The 22,297-nt window shown below is 38.9% G+C and overlaps 1 protein-coding gene across 3 annotated transcripts in view; it reads right to left on the bottom strand.

The window, feature by feature from the left end:
• Positions 1–22,297, bottom strand: part of TTC39B (tetratricopeptide repeat domain 39B) — a 124,013-nt gene that overhangs the window by 34,306 nt on the left and 67,410 nt on the right. For all 3 annotated transcript variants that reach the window (XM_032880565.1, XM_032880567.1, XM_032880566.1), the window contains 6 exons: positions 18,989–19,084; positions 15,125–15,235; positions 12,018–12,149; positions 10,916–10,992; positions 6,950–7,017; positions 3,932–3,996 (listed from right to left, as the gene is read on the bottom strand). In XM_032880565.1, coding sequence (XP_032736456.1) covers positions 3,932–3,996; positions 6,950–7,017; positions 10,916–10,992; positions 12,018–12,149; positions 15,125–15,235; positions 18,989–19,084 — 549 coding nt within the window. The remainder of the gene's footprint in view (positions 1–3,931; positions 3,997–6,949; positions 7,018–10,915; positions 10,993–12,017; positions 12,150–15,124; positions 15,236–18,988; positions 19,085–22,297) is intronic.

Here is a 22,297-nt window from a genome sequence, read left to right as displayed (position 1 = left end):
ATATTCTACAAAATAACTGCCCAGTATACTTCAAGAATGTCAAGGTCATAAAAATAAAGAAGGACTGAGGGACTCTTCCAGATTAAAAAAGACAGACTGAAGAAACGTAACAACTAAATGCAACATCCCCAATCCTGGATTCAATCCTGGACCAGAAAAAGGATATTAGTGGTACAATTAGAGAAATCAGAGTAAAATCGGTGGAGTAATTGATACTTCTGTGTCAATGTTAGTTTCTTGGTATTAATAATTATCACTGTGAAAAAATAATTATTACTATTGTTCTATAAGATGTTAACATTTGTGACTCTGAATGAAGAATACATAAAAATTCTTTGTAAAAATTCTGAAGTTATTTCAAAGTGAAAAATTTTAAATAAAAGTATAAAGGCTTTTGTGTTTTAGGACTATAAAAATATTTTCCTTATGTTTTCAATAGTACCATTTTTAAAATATTTTAATATTAGAGGAGCTGGGTGGCTCAGTTAAGCATCTGACTGTTGGTTTCAGCTCAGGTCGCGATCTCAGCATTGTGAGACTGACCCTTGCGTTGGGCTCTGCTCAGCACAGTCTCCTAGAGATTCTTCCCCCCCACCCAACTCCTCCTGAACATGCACGCTCTCTCTTTTTCTCTCAAATAAATAAATAAAACCTTTTTAAAATTTTTAATATTAAATCTACATGTAATTTATTTTTATGCTCTTTTTCCAGAATGAAGAACCAATTTTCCCAAAAAGTATCTATTTTTCCCACTATTCTGAAAGAGACCTATGCATACATAGGAATTTCACTATTTTTAATTCCCAAGTAGATGTCTGTGTGTATGTACAAAAGTACCTGAGTGCACACACTGATACGTTTGTGCCATTTTAAGACTACTTGAATTCATCCTGGTTTTTAAGTTCTGATGACTAGAAAAGCAATTAGCTCTTTAACATCCTTTTATTATCATCTAAAAAGTATTTCTTTGTTTTCTCAAAGATTTTATTTACTCATGAGAGACAGAGAGAGAGAAAGAGAGAGGGAAACAGAGGCAGAAGGAGAAGCAGGCTTGCCACAGAGCAGGGAGCCCAATGCGGGACTCGATTCCAGGACCCTGGGATCACCACCAGAGCTGAAGGCAGATGCTTAACTGACTAAGCTACCCAGGAGTCCATAGCATCTAAAAAGTATTTCAAGAGGGGTGCTTGGGTGGCTCAGTCAGTTAAATGTCTGCCTTCAGCTCAGGTCATGAACCCAGGATCCTGGGATCAAGTCCTGCAACAGGCTCCTTGCTCAGCAGAGAACCTGCCTTTACCCTCCGCTTGTGCATGTGCTCTCTGTCAAACAAAAGAAAAAAAAAATTTTAAGAAAAATGATTTCAAGAAGAAAACTAAAAACAATAGTCAATTTCCCAAAACTCTCCCCTACCTCCACGATTTTGAATGAAATATAATTTTATGAAATCACTTAGGGTAAAATTATCTCTTAAGATACTAAATCTTGGTTCTGCTCTCACTAATGGGGATCTGCTTTTTTTTTAAGATTTTATTTATTTATTTGATATAGAGAGAGAGATCACAAGTAGGCAGGGCAGCAAGCAGAGAGAGAGGGGGGAAGCAGGCTCCCCGCTGAGCAGAGAGTGCTCCCTGCTGAGCAGAGAGCCCCATGTGGGGCTCGATCCCAGAACCCTGAGCCAAAGGCAGAGGCTGAACCCAATGAGCCACCCAGGAACCCCCCTGGCCTTTTTTTTTTAAGGTTTTATTTATTTATTTGACAGACAAATCTCAGGACCCTGAGATCGTGACCTGAGCCAAAGGTGGAGGCTTAACCCACTGAGCCACCCAGGCACCCCTGGGGATCTGCTAATAATGATACACATACTAGCTTATATTAGATTAACTCCCCCCCAGATAACAACTATAAACTTTGGAATTTAAATATACATTTAAAATGCATTTTCAGGCACTGGAAAGTAAAAACAAAAAGTAGTAAAAAACTGGAGAAGAGCTGAACTTTGAAAGGTGGGAACATCTCTCACACCAACTTTATATTTCCATAGCTAGTCAGCTGAAGGTACTCTTGAATCCACTCAACGTGGGGTGCCTAGAACTGATACAGAAAGCCACAGTCCTATTGTTGGGCCATCTGGGTGGCTCAGCTGGTCAAATGTCCGACTCTTGGTTTCGGCTCTGGTCGTGATCTCATGGGTCATAAGACTGAGCCCCAGGTCAGACTAGGTGCTCAGTGCGGGAGTCTGCTTGAAGATTCTCTCCCTCTGCCCCTCCCCCTATGCTTGGGCACACCTCACACGCTCTCGCTCTCTCAAATAAATTAATAAATACATCTTTATGAAAAAATAATTTGACACAGCATTGTGGGGCTTCTAATATATTTAAGTGTGGTATCAAAGAATAGTATAAAAGACAAATGGTCAGTGAAACTATATTTTCACAAAGTTCTTATATTTTATAAGAACTTATGGGCAGGAGTATATTAACTCTAAGTTGACTGTGATAAGTTAAGAAGGATATTATAATCACTAGAATGATCTTTAAAAAAATTAAAGAGGGCTACAGCTAAGAAAACAATAGAGTGATTACACTGGAATATATATATATATATGAATATATATATATATATATATATATATATATTTAAAATTTTAGTAATGCAAGAAAGGCAAAAAAAGAAGTGAGAAAACCAAACGAGGCAAGAGCACAAGAAAAATGGTAGCCACAAGTACAAACATACCATTTGTCATACTGAATAAAAAAGCAAGACCCAACTATAAGCATTTTAAGAACTGCAATTTACATATGAAAACAAAGATAGGTTTAAAGAACATGTCATGCTACACTTAACACTAGTTATAAAAAAGCATGAGTAGCTATATTAATGTCAGACAAAACAGACTTCTAGACAAATATTTATTATAAGGAGTTCAGTAGAGACATTTCATAATGATAAAAAGGTTAAGTCATGGGGTGCCTGGGTGACTCAGTGGGTTAAAGCCTCTGCCTTCAGCTAAGGTCATGATCCCAGGGTCCTGGGATCGAGACCTGCAACGGGCTCCTTGCTGAGCAGGGAGCCTGCTTCCCCACCACCCTCCCCCCCACCCACGTGCTTGTGATCTCACTCTCTCTGTCAAATAAATAAATAAAATCTTTGAAAAAAAAAAAAAGGTTAAGTCATTGGGAAGATAAAATAAAATATATATAAACCTAATAAGAGAGGCTCTAAATATACGAGCAAAAACTGACAGAACTAAAGAAAGAAATGGGCGATCCCGAATCAAAGCTGGAGGTTTTTCACTCTGTGAGCAAATGATAGAGCAGCTAGATAAAAATCAGTGAGGATATAGAAGATATGGACAACAGTATGGTCCATCCTAACTGAGCACTTAAATCACTACAGAAAATTCTATCAAGCAGTGCTACTCCAGAGTCTGGACCAAAGACATACCTGTAACTTTAAATATACAAATTGATTTTAGAAGAGAAAAAAGAAGATTATATAATTAGAAATTCTGTCAGTACCTTTTTACCAGCTATTTTTCTCCAGTTTGCATTTAAACTTAAATTCCGTTGTCCTATAGCACTGAATACATACACAGTAAGCCAAAAAATCATGCATTTTTACCAACACCAAATAAAGCCTAGTCATATGTTATGAGAATTCTGAAGTACAAATTTGACAGAATACAAGAATCATTTAAAAATGACATCTTAGGGGCACCTGGGTCACTCAGTGGGTTAATCTTCTGTTAGGCTTGGGTCATGATATCAGGGTCCCAGGACTGAGCCCGCCTCGGGCTCTCTGCTCAGTGGGGAGCCTGCTTCCCCCTCTCTCTCCGTCTGTCTCTCTGCCTACTTGTGATATCTCTCTCTGTGTCAAATAAATAAGTTAAGAAAAAAAACTTTAAGAAAAGACATCTTAATATTTAACTTACTTGTATATTTGGTAGCTTGTCCTAATTTTGAGTCCACCTTTGATGAAGTTGATCATATTTTCATCCTGAAAACAATTGAGTTAAATAATCAGATCATTTAGCAAAAGATTCTTACACATTACCGTTATATATTTGTGTGATTAGAACAAAACACTATCTTTTGAGGACATAATTTTTAAATTAAAACATTCTTCTTGCTTTACATTTGCAATGTTCTTTTGCAATTTTCCTTCCAACTTAGATGGCAATAAAAAGAACACATTTTAAGCATTACTTCAAGCAAGTAATTAAGGAAGTAATCCTTACCACTTAGTGGCCAAATATGTTAGTCCAAATCTACTGTGATAAACATCATCTAATGCAGAATTTTCTTCTGGGTTCAACAGAATCCAAAATGGGTGATTTAAGGATATTCTCTAAGGACAAACTTTCCAGTCCATCACACTTCAGGACATGGGCTGATGGTTCTTCTTTTGCACAGTACTTTAGCATTCAGTCTATTTAACACCGTAAATGTCACTTACATAACATTTCTAGAACAAAAATTATTGATCTGGATCCTAAACTGATTGTCACCAATACACAGTTTTGTTTTGGAGAAAAAAAAGTCATTTCACTTTTCTTTGCCTATGGTCATCAACCATAAAGTGGAGGCAGAGGGCCTAAATGAATATCATTTTCAGGGTCAGCATTCTAGGATTCCAAGAGAATTGTTTAATAAATTATATCAAAACCTGCTTAAAAGAAGTTAATCTAACAGTGCTAATGGAGACAGCCCCATATTTCACACTTCTGAGGAGAGTATTTTTCTAGTCTATTGATAATGGAGAGAAACTCTGGTATTTATTTCCTGTGGCATCCTTCTAAAGAAGAGGAAAATTTGCTTTAGCTTACAATTTTCATTAATTATTAAATCTTTAACATTTAAATTATTCTAAGAATCAATAAATGCAAAATTCACTATGCAACTTAAATGTTTATCTTCTTATTTTAAGGAATCTTATGATTACACAAGTTCCAAGATAGGCCAGGAAAGAACTTCCTAAGTCACATTAAAATCTGCCTCAAATAATAATATTTCATTTCATGATTCACCGAATATTTACTGAATGCCTATTTTATACCAGGCATCTGAATGAAACATCAGACAAAAGCAGTACAAGGTGCTAAGGGCTGGAATCATGCACACAGATGGAGATATGCACAGGATGTCAGGAGAGTGCAGAGCAGGGGCGGAGGTGGCATGGAGAGGTCCATAGAAGCTTCCTGGAAGCATTGAGGCTTAAGGCACAGAAAATAACTAGGAAATGGCCAGATTAAGGAAGGCAAAGCAGATGCGGACCTAGGGAGCCAGGGAAAACTCAAGCAGCAGGAAAGGCAAGGAAACATTAACGATCATGGCGTGCTTGGCCACCTGGGCTTACAGAAGTCAGCGCTGCCACAGAAGCTTCTACAGAGACAGAACGAAGGAAGAAAGCTACCGCTACCCATGCCACTCAGGTACGCAACACACCTGTCAGTAGCATCTGAGGACATGGGTAAGAGGGGAGGAGGGAGTATGGGCGAAGACATCAGTTTAGTTTGAAAAAGGCTCCCCCCGCCTCCTTGCTGATATTCTGATATGGAACCACTGCCATAGTCCCTGAGAGCAACTCAATGCTATAGCACAGCAATGACATGGTGACAGTCTCATCTCTGAGAAGGCACTCAGCGGCACAACGGGCAATGAGCAGGAGGTTAAGAGAAATTAGAGCCAGAGGGTCACTAGGTTGCTGCGCCGTGTAGAGAAGAGCTGATGAACACCCCACTAGAACACGCAAGAGGGAAGAGGAAGAGATGACCCCGCTAAATCTTCACAAGGTCAAAGAAACAGGAGCATTAAACTGGATTTGGAGGCATGAGGAAGAGGGAGGAGTCTTGGCTATCTCCCAGATGTTTAATTGCAAGTCCCCACAATATAAAATATGCCTTCAAATCCCAGATTTGATTGTCATAGCCCCATTTGGAAAACACATCAGAAAAACTGGGGGGGGCCTCTGTGACTAGCATTATGTTTACCGAGGCATTAAGAACGTGGTTTTCAACCAGACTTCATAATACATAGGGTTTAAGGAAACAGGGTCATAGTCCAGATTGGTTCAATTTTACCAAACCAGAATCCAACCTAAGAAGTCCATTTCTAGGAAAAAAAAAAAAAAGAAAAGAAAAGAAAAGAAAAAAGAACAGCAACTCTCAATACAATGTAAAACATTGCAATTGAGGAAGAGCTCCAATTTTACAATTGCATTTCTGCCCCCTTACAATCTTGACCCCACCTCTACCCCCAGTGTATCCATCACCGCCACCCATGGGGCCTTGATGTTAAAATCCATGTTTCTTAGAGGCGCTGGAAGATTCAATGTTAGACAAGGCACTGGTTGTAACAGTTCCTAGAGGTCAAATTAAAATGTCCCTTAAAGAAAGGTATTCATGGTTTGGTTTAGTGACTTTTTTAAACTGCTCTTCCAAAGGAAGAAATAAAAGCAAGAAAGGGGCATGAGAGTAGAAGGAGGGGAGAAAATAAAATCGGAAGTATGGATGAAAAGCCTGGTGCTCCAAGCATGCATGCCTGAGCTTTGCTGAAGCATCTGGTGAAAGAAGGGAAGGGGCAAGGATGAAGACGCCTCTTTTGCCCAGGGCCTATAGCCCTCTACCATTAGCAAATGCAAAGAGGGATAATCTCACACCTCTCATACAGAGAAGCATCCAGAAATTCTGTGCAGTAGTTGCAAAACAGTCCCTTTACAAGGCAGTGGTTCCCAATAGACTGAAATGCGAAACAGACTCCAAGTGCATTTGAGTAGGAACAAAGCTCCCTGGGGTCATTTTTCAGTCCAAGTTTATCAGAACAACAAGTATCTTCCATTACAAGTCGAAGTCAAAAGAACTGAAGCACGGACATCGAATGAGCCCCATTTTTCCTATGTAGTACTGGCAGGCTTCCCCGGCGTTACTGATTCGAAGCCAAACATTTATTACCTGCACAAACGTGAGTGCTGCTTTCTGTAGGAGACACTCGGCATAACAGATTTCGGCATGCATTTCCTCTATTAAAAACAAATAAAATGACATTAAGGAAAATCCTATGTCCACAGTAATTGCTCTAAGATGTTCAGGAAAGACTTGCAGCTCCATGAACCCAAGAGAGAAATCTAGGTTGCTTTGGTACTTCCATAAAAGCAGAACGATGACCTCGGTTCTTAGTCCCTCGGCAAGATTTTCCTAGAATGTGTAAAAGGATTTAAGGAAGTCATCTTTGGTCCCACTCAAATATAACCGCAAAAAGTCAGGGGCTTGGCGCCAGAGACCCAAACTCAGCTCACAAGAAGAAACCAAAATTTAAAAGCACTTAAAAAAAAATCACTCTTTAACTTAATAGTAATACAGAAGTTTAACCCAGTTAGAGAGATTGAAAAAAACTATCTTAAATTTATGAATTCTAGCTTCAAAATATGCAGGTATGATAATCATGGCAATGACTAGACACACCATTAACTTAAAGAGAAAGAGGCAGTACTCTTAAAGAGAAAGAGGCAGTACTCTGGAGTTCTGTGAACAAGTATGGACCAGCACCCCCAAGTCATGACTCCTCACACACCGAAGACATGATCTAAAAAGAGCTCACACTAGCACAATTCCAGGCTATTTTGATCGCTGAGCTATCTAGTGCAGGAACGAGGCACTCACAAAAGGGACTCTGTAAAGCTATGTATATCCCAGGGACATATGGAATGCCCCAAAACACATGGCCGGGCTTCCCAAACAATACCTTACACTTGCAGAGACTGGGGTGGGAGGGAAATCTTTGCATTTTTGCATAAACAAAATCAGCAGATTCCTATTTTATCCATGGGATGCAAACTGGCATTTTATTTAAGTAAATGAGCTTGGGGGATTTAACAGCCCGGGTTGGGGGAAAGGTTCTGCCGTGTCATGGGTATCCACCTCTCTGCAGCCGGCCACCTCGTTCATAAAGTCTAGCTGGTAACGTCTTCACTTCACAGCTAAAGAATCAAATGAGGAGCTGGGCAGAGCTCACTATGGAGAGTAAGCCCTCGGTTTTTGTAACTACTTTCTCAGAGACTACTGCCCTTGGTCCACGTTGGGCTTTTTCATAAAAGCTCAGAAAGCAGGACATTTTTATGTGATGTAAATAGCTGAAAAGTAGGGTACTTCCGTGTTTGTGCGATGCTGTTGGGTCAAAGTGGAGAAGTACTAGCACTCTGTTTCTTTCACTTACACACAGACCCCATCCCCTGTCGCTGCCACCAGACACATGACAGGCTGGTTCTCGCAAACTGGGCGCAATCCCTACCATGCTCACAGGCCAAAGGTTGGACTGACAAAGAAGCAACCAGGCGGCAGAGATCCTTCAACAGCCCGCCTACCGCTGGGGCCAACCTCACAGATGTAGGGCCTGTGCACATTCTGGTGGCCATCACCAGCCAGGAACTCGGTCCTTCAGAATGCCTCACCTCTACATGTGCCCCCACCCCCCAGTTTTCTCAGTGTTCGGGGGAATGAAAAGTGGAGGCTTCGATTTTTACAGAGACACCTGAATTTCCTCTTCTTAGGTTCATTTGCAACAGAGTGGAAAGAGTTTTGGCATTGCTCACTTTGAAAGTCTGCTCAGTGACACAGATTGTGTATGGCGGGGGGAAGGCCGGGGGGCTCGTGTGATGAAGCACAGGTGTGTAAAGGGAGGAGTGTAAAATAAGTCTGGAAAGGTAAGTCAAGGCTCAACCATGTCAGAGACCGGTAACAACAGGTAACACTGAGTCCGTGCAGAGGTCTGAGCAGAAGGACTGGCTGCATCAGGATGAAGTTAAAAATGGACAAACCGGGGCACCGGGGTGGCTCAGTGGGTTAAAGCCTCTGCCTTCAGCTCAGGTCTTGATTCCAGGGTCCTGGGATCGAGCCCCACATCTGGCTCTCTGTTCAGCAGGGAGCCTGCTTCCCCCTCTCTCTCTGCCTGCCTCTCTGCCTACTTGTGATCTCTGTCAAATCAATAAATAAAATCTTAAAAAAAAAAAAAAGGACAAACCTCAGAGCAGCCAAACCATGGACCAAGAAGGCAGAGATAAAACGCAAGGAAATTTGAACTCTGTCTACCATATGTAAGTGTCCTTCCGGTTAAATCCCGTTCACATCCTAAGTACTGCATTCACATATCTGTTTTTAAAGGAAATTTGAAAAACATTCAGGGCAATATGCCAGCCCTGAGAGAAGAAAGTGTATGTTCATGTTAAACCCACGAAAAATTTAATTAAATATACTGACTCCTGCAGACAACCAGCCACTCAAGGATGTACATGAAAATTACCAAGAGGAAAAACAAATCACATACTAAAGCTACAATGTTGTGACATGCTCCCTTGAACACAAAGTCTGTTCGGGTTGTAGTGACAGCCAAACTCATTAGGAATAAAATGCAACTTAATTTATAAAAGTCACATTCCTTCACTCTGCTTGATTTATATTGGGCAGTTCCCCCATTCTCAAAATTAACCATTTGGCATTTATGAATAGTTACCTTACCAGAACATTTCTTAATTATATTTCCTTAGTCTACAGAAGGAAATAGCTTCACCCTGTGCTAAAATGTTAGCTAAACAAGCCTTTGGGTGTAAAAGTCTAAATAAACCTGTTTCTCAGACTATGCTATAGTCACAAGCTAATTTACGTTTATTATTTTCTAATTAAGACTATTTTTGAAAGCAGTTTTAGGTCTGCAGCAAAATTGAGGGGAAGGTACAGAAATTCCCCATGTATCCCTTGCCCCATGTGTGCTTAACCACCCCTGATGAATTGATGAACTTCCGTGGACACATCATGATCACCCAACATCTACAATTCACATTACAGTTCCTTCTTGGTGACGTACATTCTATGGTTTGGACAAATGTATAAAGACATGTATCCATCATTATGATATCTTACAAAGTTTTTTCATGATCCTAAAAATCCCCCGTGCTCCACATACTCATCTGTACACCCCGACCGTGGGCAACCACTGATCTTGTCACAGTTTGACCTTTTCCAGAATGTCATACGCTTGGAATCCTATAGCCTGATGCCTTTTCAGATTGGTGTCTTTCACTTAATAATATGCACTTAAGGTCACTCTGGGTCTTTTCATGGCTTGATGGTTCATTTCTTTTCAGTGCTGAATAATACTCCATTTGTCTGGATGGACCATAGTTCATTTATCCACTCACCTACTAAAGGAAATCTTGGTTGCTTACATGTTTTGGCAATTATAAATAAAGCTGCTGTAAACATCCACATGCAGATATAAGTTTTCTGCTCCTTTGGGTAAATATTAAGGAGATTGATTGCTGGATTGTATAGTTTTATAAGAAATTGCCAAACTGTCTCCCAACGTAGCTGTACCATTTTTGCATTCCCACAAGCCGTGGATAAGGGTTCCTTTCACTCTACATCTCTGCCAGCATTTGGTGGTTGTGTTTCAGATTATGGAAGTTCTAATAGGTATATAGTAGTATCTCATTGTTTGTTTTCTTTTTTAATAAGTAGTAATAAGTAAGTAAGTCCAGATTTTCTAAAGTGCCATGTAAAAAAAAATTATAAAAAGATAGTAACACAGCACCATCTACTTTCAGGATGTCTCACATAGGAATGATTCAACATTTCCCTCATCCATATGTGAACATTTTGTTCCCTTTTCTACAAGCCTACCAGAGAAAGTGTGGGGTACAGTGGAAAGAACTGTGGCTTGCAGAAAAGCAGATCAGCTTTGAACCCCACTCTGTTATGTGGGGAATCCTAATCCATTAACCCATTACCAGTGGGTGAGTATGATGGGAAAAGGAAAAAGATATTCCATGTCCTTTATATCCTACACTTGCATACTGAATTTTATAAGTATGATCATGTTTTAACTTTCCAAAGACAGGAAAAACTTAATCTTTAAACAGGTCTTACCTTCAGTCAGCTGCTCCAATGATCCTCTAGAAAGAAGACTTGAGAAAGATTCTACAACTGTGCATTTTTTCCTGTATCTGTGGAGAATAAGCAGAAGGGGAGATGGGAAAGAGAAAGAAAAAATGACAATAAATCAGGCCAGGCTCATTTTCCTTTGACATTCATTTTTGTCATAGTCACACCAAAGAGTTAGCAAGGAGAAACACTAAACCCTCAAGTCTATAGCACAGGGACCACTCTTTTCCACACTGCACACCCAGCACCCAGCACTGGGCAGGCATCCTGTGGGCACTCCACCCAGGTTTACTGGACACATGAGTGGACAAACCCACACAAAACAATGAATGCTAACCCTGCCAAGCACCTTCCCTGATCTGTTGGCCGAAATCAATATTTCTGGGGGAAGAGGCACCTGCAGGTTAAGAATCACTTAGAGGGCAGTATTTAGAAACTCTCTTCATTTGTAGCGTGGCAACATAATGACACAAGGACATAGTTTCATGTTAAACTTCACCAATGCCAGTTAACAGCTGCTGCTGGGGTCTTGCTATACACACAGAGCAAAGATTAAAATAAAACTGAAAATCCGTCTCATTTTCACCAACTGGAAGTGTCCAAATATGTCCTTTTAGACAAATAAAACTCTCCCTTCTGAATAGGCAGCATCTCCTGCATAAAAGGACACACTGGCTTGGCAGGCAGTAGCTGAACTCATCCACTCCAGAGAGACCTCTTGAGAGATGTGTGCTGCTGACCCCACACATGTCTCCCTCAGTTTTTCTCTGTGGTTCAAGCTACCGGAGGAAGGAAGGAAGGAAAGAAGGAAAGAAAAGAACAGAAAGAAAGAAGGAAGGGGGGGGAAAAGGTGGAGGTATAGATGCCAAGTGGTTGGCCAAACAAGAATCTACTATAATTCTTAATAGGAAATGTTAACTCTATTACATGGAACTACATGAGGCCAGGAAGCTTTGGAGTACAAGTCCCTTACTACAATTGGGGAAGACTTCAAACAGAGGTTTCCATCAGCAAACCACAATCACTTTGTCACACAGACATAAAGGTTTGTAGTTGTATCTCAAGTAGTTAATTACTCAATTCATACTTTTGGCAGGTTTGTAATGCGTCCTTCATGGCAGAGATGCCGTTCTGGATGTCCTGTTGCTCAAAGGTCATGACTGCCTGCAACACCACAATAGTACTGTAGCCCAAAGCATGGTACATACTCTCCTTAGCCCTGGGGGCAAAACACAGGGAATTAATACATTCCAATTAGAATTAAAAGCATGCAGGTCTTGTCTGATACTAATCAGAAGAAATCCTAATAAATGCATATCGTGACTTTGATAGTGGTAACTTTTACTCCTACACCATAATCACTGAAATAATACAGACTGAGAAAGGCATGTCCTAAAAAACTCAAATATCAAGGACTTTCCAAATTGAGCCTCCACAGGCTGCACAGAATGTTCCAGGTTGAAGCAGAAGCCGACAATTGTTTTTCTCTGTTTCAGCACAAGGGGGCAGCCTGCGGACTCTTTTCCTTGAAAACATTTCAAAGCAAACCAATTTTTCCCAGTTGAACACCAGGCAATATACTTACTATCTTCAGCTCTGATATAAGTACTAAAATAAAGGGCACTAGAAATGCATTTTGTGACAGGGAGATTCTGATACAGAATCCGGAGGCCAAAGGAAAGCAAGATTTTTGCAATAAATTAGGGCAGCCCCAATGGGCCCATGCAAAAGTACGTTTTAGACCTCATATCTAATCTAATCCCATTATCTACAATTTATGATTAAAGTTCTTGACAATTACAATTACTAAATTATCTGTGAGAATTGCTTGGACTCTTAAGGGCATTGATCAGTCCTAATGGACCACACATCCCAGACTTTCAGGCTGTGAAAACCTCACCATCTCTTTCTCAAAACTTCTCATTAGGTCAATTTGTTGTAAGATTTAAAATGGTAATGCACGATTCTGTTTTTAATTCAAATATAATGCACAATAGCCCATAGCTACGAAAAACAAATGCAAGACACATTATTCTTTTCCCCTATGGAAATAGTCTAAACATCCTTTGGTAATTTGCAGTCTGTCCTGACTAGTGAGGTCACTGGCTGTCTGGAAAAAATCACAAGGAGTTAGGAGCAGCGCAAAATTAATTATGTATTGTGGTTTTAAACTTCACATTTTATAACTTTTTTAATCATTTTATTTTTTTTAAGATTTTACTTATTTATTTGAGAAGGAGGGAATGAGAGAGAGAGAGAGCACAAGAAGGGAAGGTCAGAGGGAGAGACCGACTCCACGTGGAGCAGGGAGCCTGATGTGGGACTCAATCCTGGGACTCCAGGATCGTGACCTGAGCCGAAGGCAGTCGCTTAACCAAATGAGCCACCCAGGCGCCCTTAAACCTCAAATTTTAAACCCAAAGTTCCAAGAGGAAAACAGGAACTCACGTGGGAAAAACATATGTTTAACAACGAAATTTGCATAAAGATCAGAGAATATAAAACCTGACCAAATAAAATAATCACTTCTTTTCATTCTGTGTTATGACCAGCTGGGTGTCTGAGATGGAAAAAAGGAATCTTGTGTGAATAAAAAACAAAGGAGATAGGCAGGTAAGCTCAGAGAGGAGAGATAAAAAGAAAAAGGTAGGCAGGCCGAGAGAAATAAACAGGGAAGTAGAAAGAAGAAAGAGAAGTCTGAGGACTGGTAAGGACAAAGGGAAACAAGGCAGAAGACAAGCAGGACAGACATGTGTTGAAGACAACACTGGGGGGCGCCTGGGTGGCTCAGTGGGTTAAGCCTCTGCCTTGGGCTCAGGTCATGATCTCAGCGTCCTGGGATCGAGCTCGGCAGGGAGCCTGCTTCCCCCTCTCTCTGCCTGCCTCTCTGCCTACTTGTGATCTCTCTCTCTCTCTGTCAAATAAATAAATAAAATCTTAAAAAAAAAAAAAGACAACACTGGACAATGTCCTTCAGCTGTGGAAAAAAAAAAAAAAAACATCTATTTTATCATCTGTTCCTAAGGTCTGAAATACTCACAGCTCTTCTACATTGTAATAGAATTACCACAGCAGCATCTGAGGAGGTAATGTAATTTTTTTAATTGAAATGTGTAGCTGACATAGGATGGTATATTAGTTTCAGGTGTACGACATAGAGATTAGGCAATTCTATCATTATCCAGTGTTCACCACCACAAGTTTAGTAAGATTGAAAGTCTGTGATCAGAATCACATTACCCTACTGACCAAAGAAATGAGATTCCCACTATTGTGCTCAAGTAACCCTCTAAAAAATTGTTAGGGTGCATGGGAGACTCAGTTAAGCGTCTGCCTTCAAATCAGGTCATAATCTCAGGGTCGTGGGATTGAGCCCCACGTCTGGCTCCCTGCTCAGTGGAGAGTCTGCTTCTCCCTCTCCCTCTGCCTCTCCCCACCAACTCCTGCCCATGCTCTCTCTCTCTCTCAAATAAATAGAATCTTTAAAAAAGAATAATAAAAGAAAAAAGAAAAATGAATAAAAAATTGTGATATAAGATCTAAGCTTCATCCAAGCAAGTGACTATGTCTGAAGGCACAATGTAAGACTATTCCTGTCAAGCTCCGGGCACACTGCAGACATAGTCACATACGTCCACATGGGCTGTGGTCAAGGTGACATCTAGTATCAAGGCTGAGCATGGGTGTTGCTGCCACATTTGAAAAACGAACAGGTATTATTAACTGAAATTAAATCGCTTAACTTATTTATCACATAAATAGGGAGTCCCAAGAACATTTTTTAATTATCTTATATTTCTTCTTGAACATTTGAGATTAGCATATTCTAGTTCTTCCCATTCTATTTCAAAGGAAACTTTTTTTAATATATAAGCTTTAAAGGCATATCCATAAAAACATTTCACTGAGGAAAGCAAAATGAAGCTCTATGAAACTATATACAGTGACAGTATTTCAACACATAAAGAAATAAAAATATGAGAGTAAGAAACGTTCTACTGATTAAATTTGAAAAGACAGATTTCTTAACTGGATATTAAAACTGACCAACGGTAGAGGGTCTCCACCAAATTAGCTTAGAAATGTGCAGGTGGAAATGCAGATAAATTAACTGACAAGCATGACATGAAAGAAAGAATCATCAGAAACATCTGAAAAAAATATATTTTATCTGAAAGAAATAAAGTTAATTACCATGGTCGAAGCAATTCTAAGGCATCTGTAAATTTGTTACTTAGAAATAAGTTCAATGCCACTTCACATTCTTCTAGGCCACACTTGAGATCCACCTTGTTTGATGTTGACCTAAAGACCAAGGAAAAATATACAGAATGTCTACAGCTTTTACTATAAGCACATTGTCGCATGTGTGTGTGCGTGGACACTTTGGAGACGGAAGGCTGGAATTCTAACTCTACCACTGAGTAGCTATGTCTTTAACGTTCTGAAGCCTGACTCGCTCATCTGTAAAAATGGGAACACCACCACCACCTACTTTATGAAGCGGTTATGAGGGTGGAAGAAATTGACAAATAAGGCTCATAGCAGGCACAAAGACCACAAGCAGGGGAACTACCTTTACTCATAGGAGAGGGGAAAGTTATTGGGGTTTAGTTTGATCATGTAGGGGGGAAAAACATGCTTTGGCGGAAAACTATGCATGATTATCTAGACTGTAGAAGAGACCCCTTCAAATTGCTTTTTGATTCTAGGGAACTATCTTGCAACTCTGTAAACTGTATTTTCTTTTTTAATTAGAGTATAGTGGACACACAATGCTTCCTTAGTTTCAGGTGTATGACTCATCTTCTCTTGCTATTCTTGCCACAAATGTAGCTACCATCTGTCATGGTACAATGTTAGTCTAATATCATGGACTATTTCCCTATGCTTTTATTCCCACAACTTATTTATTCCCTAAGTGGAAGCCTGTATGTCCCACTCTCCTTCATCCATTTTGCCGACCCACCCACCCACCCCATCCCTCTAGCAACCATCTGTTTTCTACATTTATAGGTCTGATTCTGCATTTTGTTTATCCATTTGTTTTGTTTTTTAGATTCAACACATAAGTGTTGAATATATTTGTCTTTCTCAGTCTGACTTACTTCACTTAACATTATATCCTCTAGGTCCATCTATGCTATTGCAAATGGCAAGATCTCATCGTTTTTTTATGGCTGAGTGATATTCCATTGTACACATACACCATATCTTCTTTATCCATTTATCTATGGTTGGACACTTGGGTGTCCAGATCTTCTGTATCTTGGCTTCCATATCTTGGTTATTGTAAAGAATGTGAATAACCATGGGGTGCACCATCTTTTTGAATCCTTTTCTTTTGGTAAATACCTAGCAATGAAAATGGATCGTATGGCATTTCAACGTTTCCTTTTTTGAGGAACTTCCGTTCTGTTTTCCACAGTGGCTGTGCCAGTTTACATGCCCACCAAGAATGCATGAGGGTTCCCTTTTCTCCAATTCCTGGGCAACATTTGTTATGTCTTGTCTTTTTTTTTTTTTTTTTTTGTAATTTTAGGCATTCTGACAGATATAATTGATATCTCACTGTGGTTTTGATTTGCATTTCTCCAATAGTTAGTGATGTTGCGCATCTTTCCATGTGTCTGTTAGCCATCTGTATGTCTTTTGGGAAAAATATCTATTCAGGTCCTCCACCCATTTTTTAATAGATTCGGTTTTTTAGTGTTGAATTGCAACTCTGTAAATTGTAACTGAGAGCAATGGAAAATAATTGTCTATTAACATGTCCATAGACATGTAAATTCTATCCTGACTAGTAGAGGTTCAATTACCTCTTCTCCTTCAGCATACAAAAAGCTAGTTTTGCTGACTTTGGACATTAATTTCAATATTCTTTTACTCCATATAAATTTGTGCTGTTTCAATTTCTCCTTTGAAACTGTTATAACATCTGCCTCATTCCCTCACTGATGAACGAGTTAAGTAAAATCTTTAACGTGTTTATTTCTACATCTGTATAATCATTATGATTTTACCCTTTATTAAAAGTTATCTGTTATTTGATAGAAATTTTGCTCTTTAAAATTAAGGCCCTTAGAGTGCCTGGGTGGCTCAATCAGTTAAGTGTCCAACTCGATTTCGGCTTAGGTCGTGATCTCGGATTTGTGAGATCGAGCCCTGTGTCAGGCATGTAGCCTGCTTAAGATTCTCTCTCTCTCTCCCCCTGCCTGTGCCCTCCCCCTCAACCAAAATAGACAGACAAATAAACAAATAATAAATAATAAAATCAGAGCCTTCTCCAAAATGTTTTGTGTAACTTTTTTTTTTTAAGTAGGTTCCCTGCCCAGCATGGAGCCCAACACAGGGTGTGAATTCAGGACCCTGAGATCAACAACAGAGCTGAGATCAAGAGTCGGATGCTTAACTGACAAAGCCACCCAGGCACCCCTGTGTAACAACTTCTAATAGGAAAATATTTCAGTAAGTAAATGAACAGTATGATAATTTAAAAGAACTTAAAATCACATTTCCATGCCACCAACCTCTTCAAATCCCTTCCTTCAAGCATGAAAACAAAATCCCACTTCAGTTACTCTTCTACCAGAAATGGGTTCTGATGCTTTTGCCCAACTGCAGGCTAACGTTAAGTGCTCTGAGCACATTCAAGGTAGGCAAGGCTAAGCTGTGATGTTCAGTAGGTTAGAAACACTGAATGCATTTTCAACTTATGATGGGCTCATTTGGGATGTAAGCCCACCACAAATCAAGGAAGATCTAGAAAGGTTGATGCAGTAGTTACTTAGGAAACTATCAGACGAGTTAGAGGTTAACCCTGAGGGAGAGACTCATATTCCTATAGAAAGCTCAGATTTCCACAAGCAGAGACGTATGGAATGAAATCGTAATGTGAAAAATAAATGACTTTAAGATCCTTAGGAGTTAGTTCCAGCTTCATCTCCACTCATCAATCTTCAAATTATCACACCCCTTCGTTGTACTCTGAGAGCTGAGCCCTAAGGCAAACTGCCAAAACCACGAGTATTAGGAACACACTCACAAGTAGCTGAAATTTCAAATGCAAAATCTCAAATGCTAAAGATCTGGTGTATAACTTAAAGTTTAATAAGCCTGTAAGGATAGACAAAAAGCCCTTTCTCATAGTATAAAACATAACTTTCACAGAGTCACCTTTAATATCTGATAAAGAAACATACATGTTCGAAAAGAAAGAACTCATTATATTAATTCTAGAATGGGCAAGAAAGGAATATTATTTAGCAACTGTGATAGTACAAAGATATTAATGGAAAGGAAAAATGTAATGATACATTAACTTTGAAAAAGCAGGTACAAAAAAAGGAGGAGGGGCAGGGTAAAAAATAATAACAAAATTTTTAAAAAGCAGGTTACTAAATAGTATGTAGAACATGATGCCAAGTAATTAGAAAAAAAAGCACTCTATATATAAAGAGGAAAAAAAAGGATACACATACACACACACAAAGTTATAGTGATAGTAATATACATTTTTCTCTTTCCTTTGTAGTTTTCTATATTTCCTGAATTTTCTACAATCAACATTTCTTAAAATGCTCTTTAAGCCAAGGATACAAGAAGAATGTAAGTAGAGAAATAATCATACTGCAACATTCAGTGAAAACGCTATGGCTGCATCCATATCAGACAGAAGCATATGCCCAGGAAAAGACGAGAATACAGTTTAAGAAGTCATATTTATGGTAGATGTTTCTCCTTCCTTCCATTTTCTCCAATGCTTGGCAATGTGGTTATAATATTTTATAAAGGAAATTGATGATTTAAAAAATTTTAAGATACAAAAGCCTCAAAAGGGAATGTGTGTCCCAAATGTTGAATTTAGCTTGGTTTCTTTTTAGGTAACAGTGCCATCCATTCACGAGTCCTTTAGCAGCTCTGCCTCTCCTTCCCTAATTTATAAAATAGGGAATACACCTGCTTATTTTGCCTATTGTAACATCAACACTGCAATTCACTAAAGGGTTGTACTGCTCTCCCCTGTTGTCCCGAAAACACCTGCACCCTCTTCCTGACCTGCTCACATTAGATGATCCGGGCCGTCCAGAGGCCAGTTTTGTATCAAGTGATGCAAAGGGACGGCTGCTTGTTGCCATATCTGTGCGAGAAAACCTATTAATAAAAAAGCAAAACAAAACAAAACAGAATGAGGTTTTTATTTCTTTGTCCTACAGGAAAAGTCCCCATAAATTCAAGTATACAACATAAGACCTTCAATTATTTAATACATCTCACCTCTATGTCTAATCAATTTTTAAAATCCAGTAACAAAAATCTATGTACTGTTACATGGTGAACATTTCTGAAATATAGCAGCAATAAAATAAACTTATTTTGTTTATTCTAGCACACAAAAAAGAAAAAAAATCACCCTCACAGCTCTCCACCCAAAGACAACACTGTATCCTGTATATAAATATCCTCCCAGATCTTTTCCCAGGTAAATCTATACATGCATTTTTATACTTTATTGAAATGGAATACTATTGTAAGGATGGAAGAAGTTTTCCTTGACCCTCTTAGAGTCCCTGGCTGGGTCTGGCAATAAAACGGAGAAAGACAGATTAACAGGAGAAAAGCATATATATTTTACTTGACTCATCCTGTACATGGGAGCCTTCACAAGAGACCGAAGACCCCAAAGAAGAAAGCAGCTTTCACATTTGTGAAGAAGTGGCGAGACAAAGGTTGGGGCTCAGAATAGTATATGATGAAGAAGTAACTAAGAAGACAACGGTTACTTTAAAAAGGTTTCCAGAGTTGCTAAGCTGATACAAATGTCTTTCTCCAGTAAAAGGAGAATTTATTTCCTGCGTTTAGGCAGGAAAAGGGGAGCTTTTCCAGTGTTTACTGCTTCTTGATTGCCTTCAGCTCAAAATGATTTTTAGGTCAAATCATGGGGTGACAGGTTCTAGTTTCCTTCATCATATGTTTAACTTATCCTGAATCTTTTCTTCTCGACAGAGTTGCTTTATTATAGTTACTGTAACATAATTTGTTATTTGTCCCTTATTTGGGGAGATGTAAGTTGCTCCCAATGTTTTGCAATTACAAACACTATTGTAATAAGCTCTTTAGTCACTAGCCTGATTATTTCCCGAGTATAAATTCTTGAGTTAAAGGACATATATTTTGCAAGGTATATTCTTTTAATAAATGGCTCCATTTCCCATTACACATACACCACAGAGTGCTAAGGAAACAAAGAGGAGGTGGGGACTGATCTGGTTTACAGACTTGGGCCATTTTATTGACCCAGAGCTCCCTCCAGAGACACATGGAGGCAGGTCCAAGCAAGAGAAGGAAACCCAGTTTAAGAGTAAGCCCCACCCCGTGTTGTAACAGAAGCCCCAACCTCCCCCTTCCATTCACCTTAACTATACACAAGCCATACAGAGAAAAGGGTTATTGACTTTCCCTAGGGAAGCTTTTTTTTTTTTTCTTTTTAAATTTTAAGTGTGCAATGCCCTCAATTAAGTGGAGTTTGATTCTAGCCCACCTTTCAGATTTCCCAATACCCTGTACTATTTTAGATTCAACATTCAATCTATCTTGCACATATCAAGTTCCCTAAATTTTATACATCAGGTTAAGGGAAAATCAAGGTTCTTCTCACAAAGGTGGTTGGGAGAAAAGAAAACACCAACCATACATAGAAAGAAATGTAGGTTAAGACAGGTTGTTTTCCATCACAATGCCATTTTTACCAGAATAGGGGAAGCACCCAGCACTTACACAAACCAGACTCGAGGACACTGACGGTTACCTCTGCTTAGAAGCAAAGAGAAAGATATTCACAAAGCCGTCATCTACCTATCTGGACCATTCTTGCCCATCTGTTCTATTACAGATTCATTTATAAGGGCTAGAAAAACATGGTCGCCGAAATTACTGTAGAAATGACCCCATTTCTCATTTGCCTTCAGCTTCAATTACAAAATTCTCCCCAATATTGAAATTTTTATTTAATCAAAACTAATCACTTTCCTTTAACATTTCTGACTTTGAGGACATAATACTTAAAAAAACCTTCCCTCCACAAAGATTATATAGCATAATTTTACCGGTGCTGTCATTTTTTAAAATTCAATTTGTTGATCTATTTATAATTTGAATATATGGTACAAGAAAGTGCTGTGTATTTTTTCTTAATCTTTTGCCATTTTCCCCAGGATGATTTCTTATTATTTTTTAAAAGATTTTTATTTATTTATTTGACAGAGAGAGATCACAAATAAGCAGAGGAGTAGGCAGAGAAAGCGGCGGAAGCAGGCTCCCTGCTGAGCAGAAAGCCCTATGGCGATGGTGGGGCTCCATCCCAAGACCCTGAGATCAAGACCTGAGCCAAAGGCAGAGACTTAACCCACTGAACCACCCAGGCACTCCCCAAGATAATTTTTTAAAGACCATGTATTTTCCCCAGTGATGTGACATACCATCTATATAAAATACTAAAATTTATTAAGTTCCACTAAAATCAAGTCTGCTATGCCAGGTAAATGTTGCATGTTTCAAAGCTACAATTACACTATCCTTACCAGACAATAACAGATTTGCACTCAGCAAAACTTAATAATTATTAATAAAATGTTAGATTTTATTCACATTTTCAGAGGTATAAAAGTTCTAGTCCTTTATGCCTTCTAGTCCTTTATGCCTTTGTATACATGTACACGAAGTCCCTGAAATTCTATAGTATTTTAAAATTTATATTAATATCACAGTCAGTACATCAGGCTACATATGGATTTTTTTATTCAACAGTATTTTTTGATATAGACCTAATTCACTCACTTAGACTACTATATAGTATTTCATCAACTACCTATTTTCTTCTTTTTTTATGATAAATGTTTCAAATACAGAGAGAAAATGACAGGCATATACCTGGAATCCATTTTTGTATAGTGTGAGAGTTAAATTTAATTGTTTCCCACATGAATAGGCAATTATCCCCACGCCAGTGAATAAGTCATCTTTCAGCTACTCCTTGGCTTAGAAGAAACACAAAGAAAAAAGAGCATGTCCTCTCAACGTCATCTTGGAGCATTAACGGACCCACCAAGCAATATTTCATTCTGTAAGGAATATCAGTTTCTTTGATTTACTATTTACTACCAATTAAGGTTCATATTATGTAAAATAATACATAAACTTACAGATTTTTTTGGTCTAGTATTTGTGCAAATACTGTCTTACAGGAGATTAAAAAGTTTCTCCTATAAATATCTTATTCCAACATTCATCAGTTGCCCAAATGCTCCTGGAACCAGTTTTGCCATCTTGCTGATTTCCTCGATCAGTAAGTCTTTGACGTTGTTAAAA

This window comes from Lontra canadensis, unplaced genomic scaffold (assembly GCF_010015895.1).
Source record: "Lontra canadensis isolate GAN:19392208 unplaced genomic scaffold, GSC_riverotter_1.0 scaffold70, whole genome shotgun sequence".
Lineage (NCBI taxonomy): Eukaryota > Metazoa > Chordata > Mammalia > Carnivora > Mustelidae > Lontra > Lontra canadensis.
Note: the sequence above shows the minus strand (reverse complement) of the source record. Positions and strands in the feature narration are given on the sequence as shown.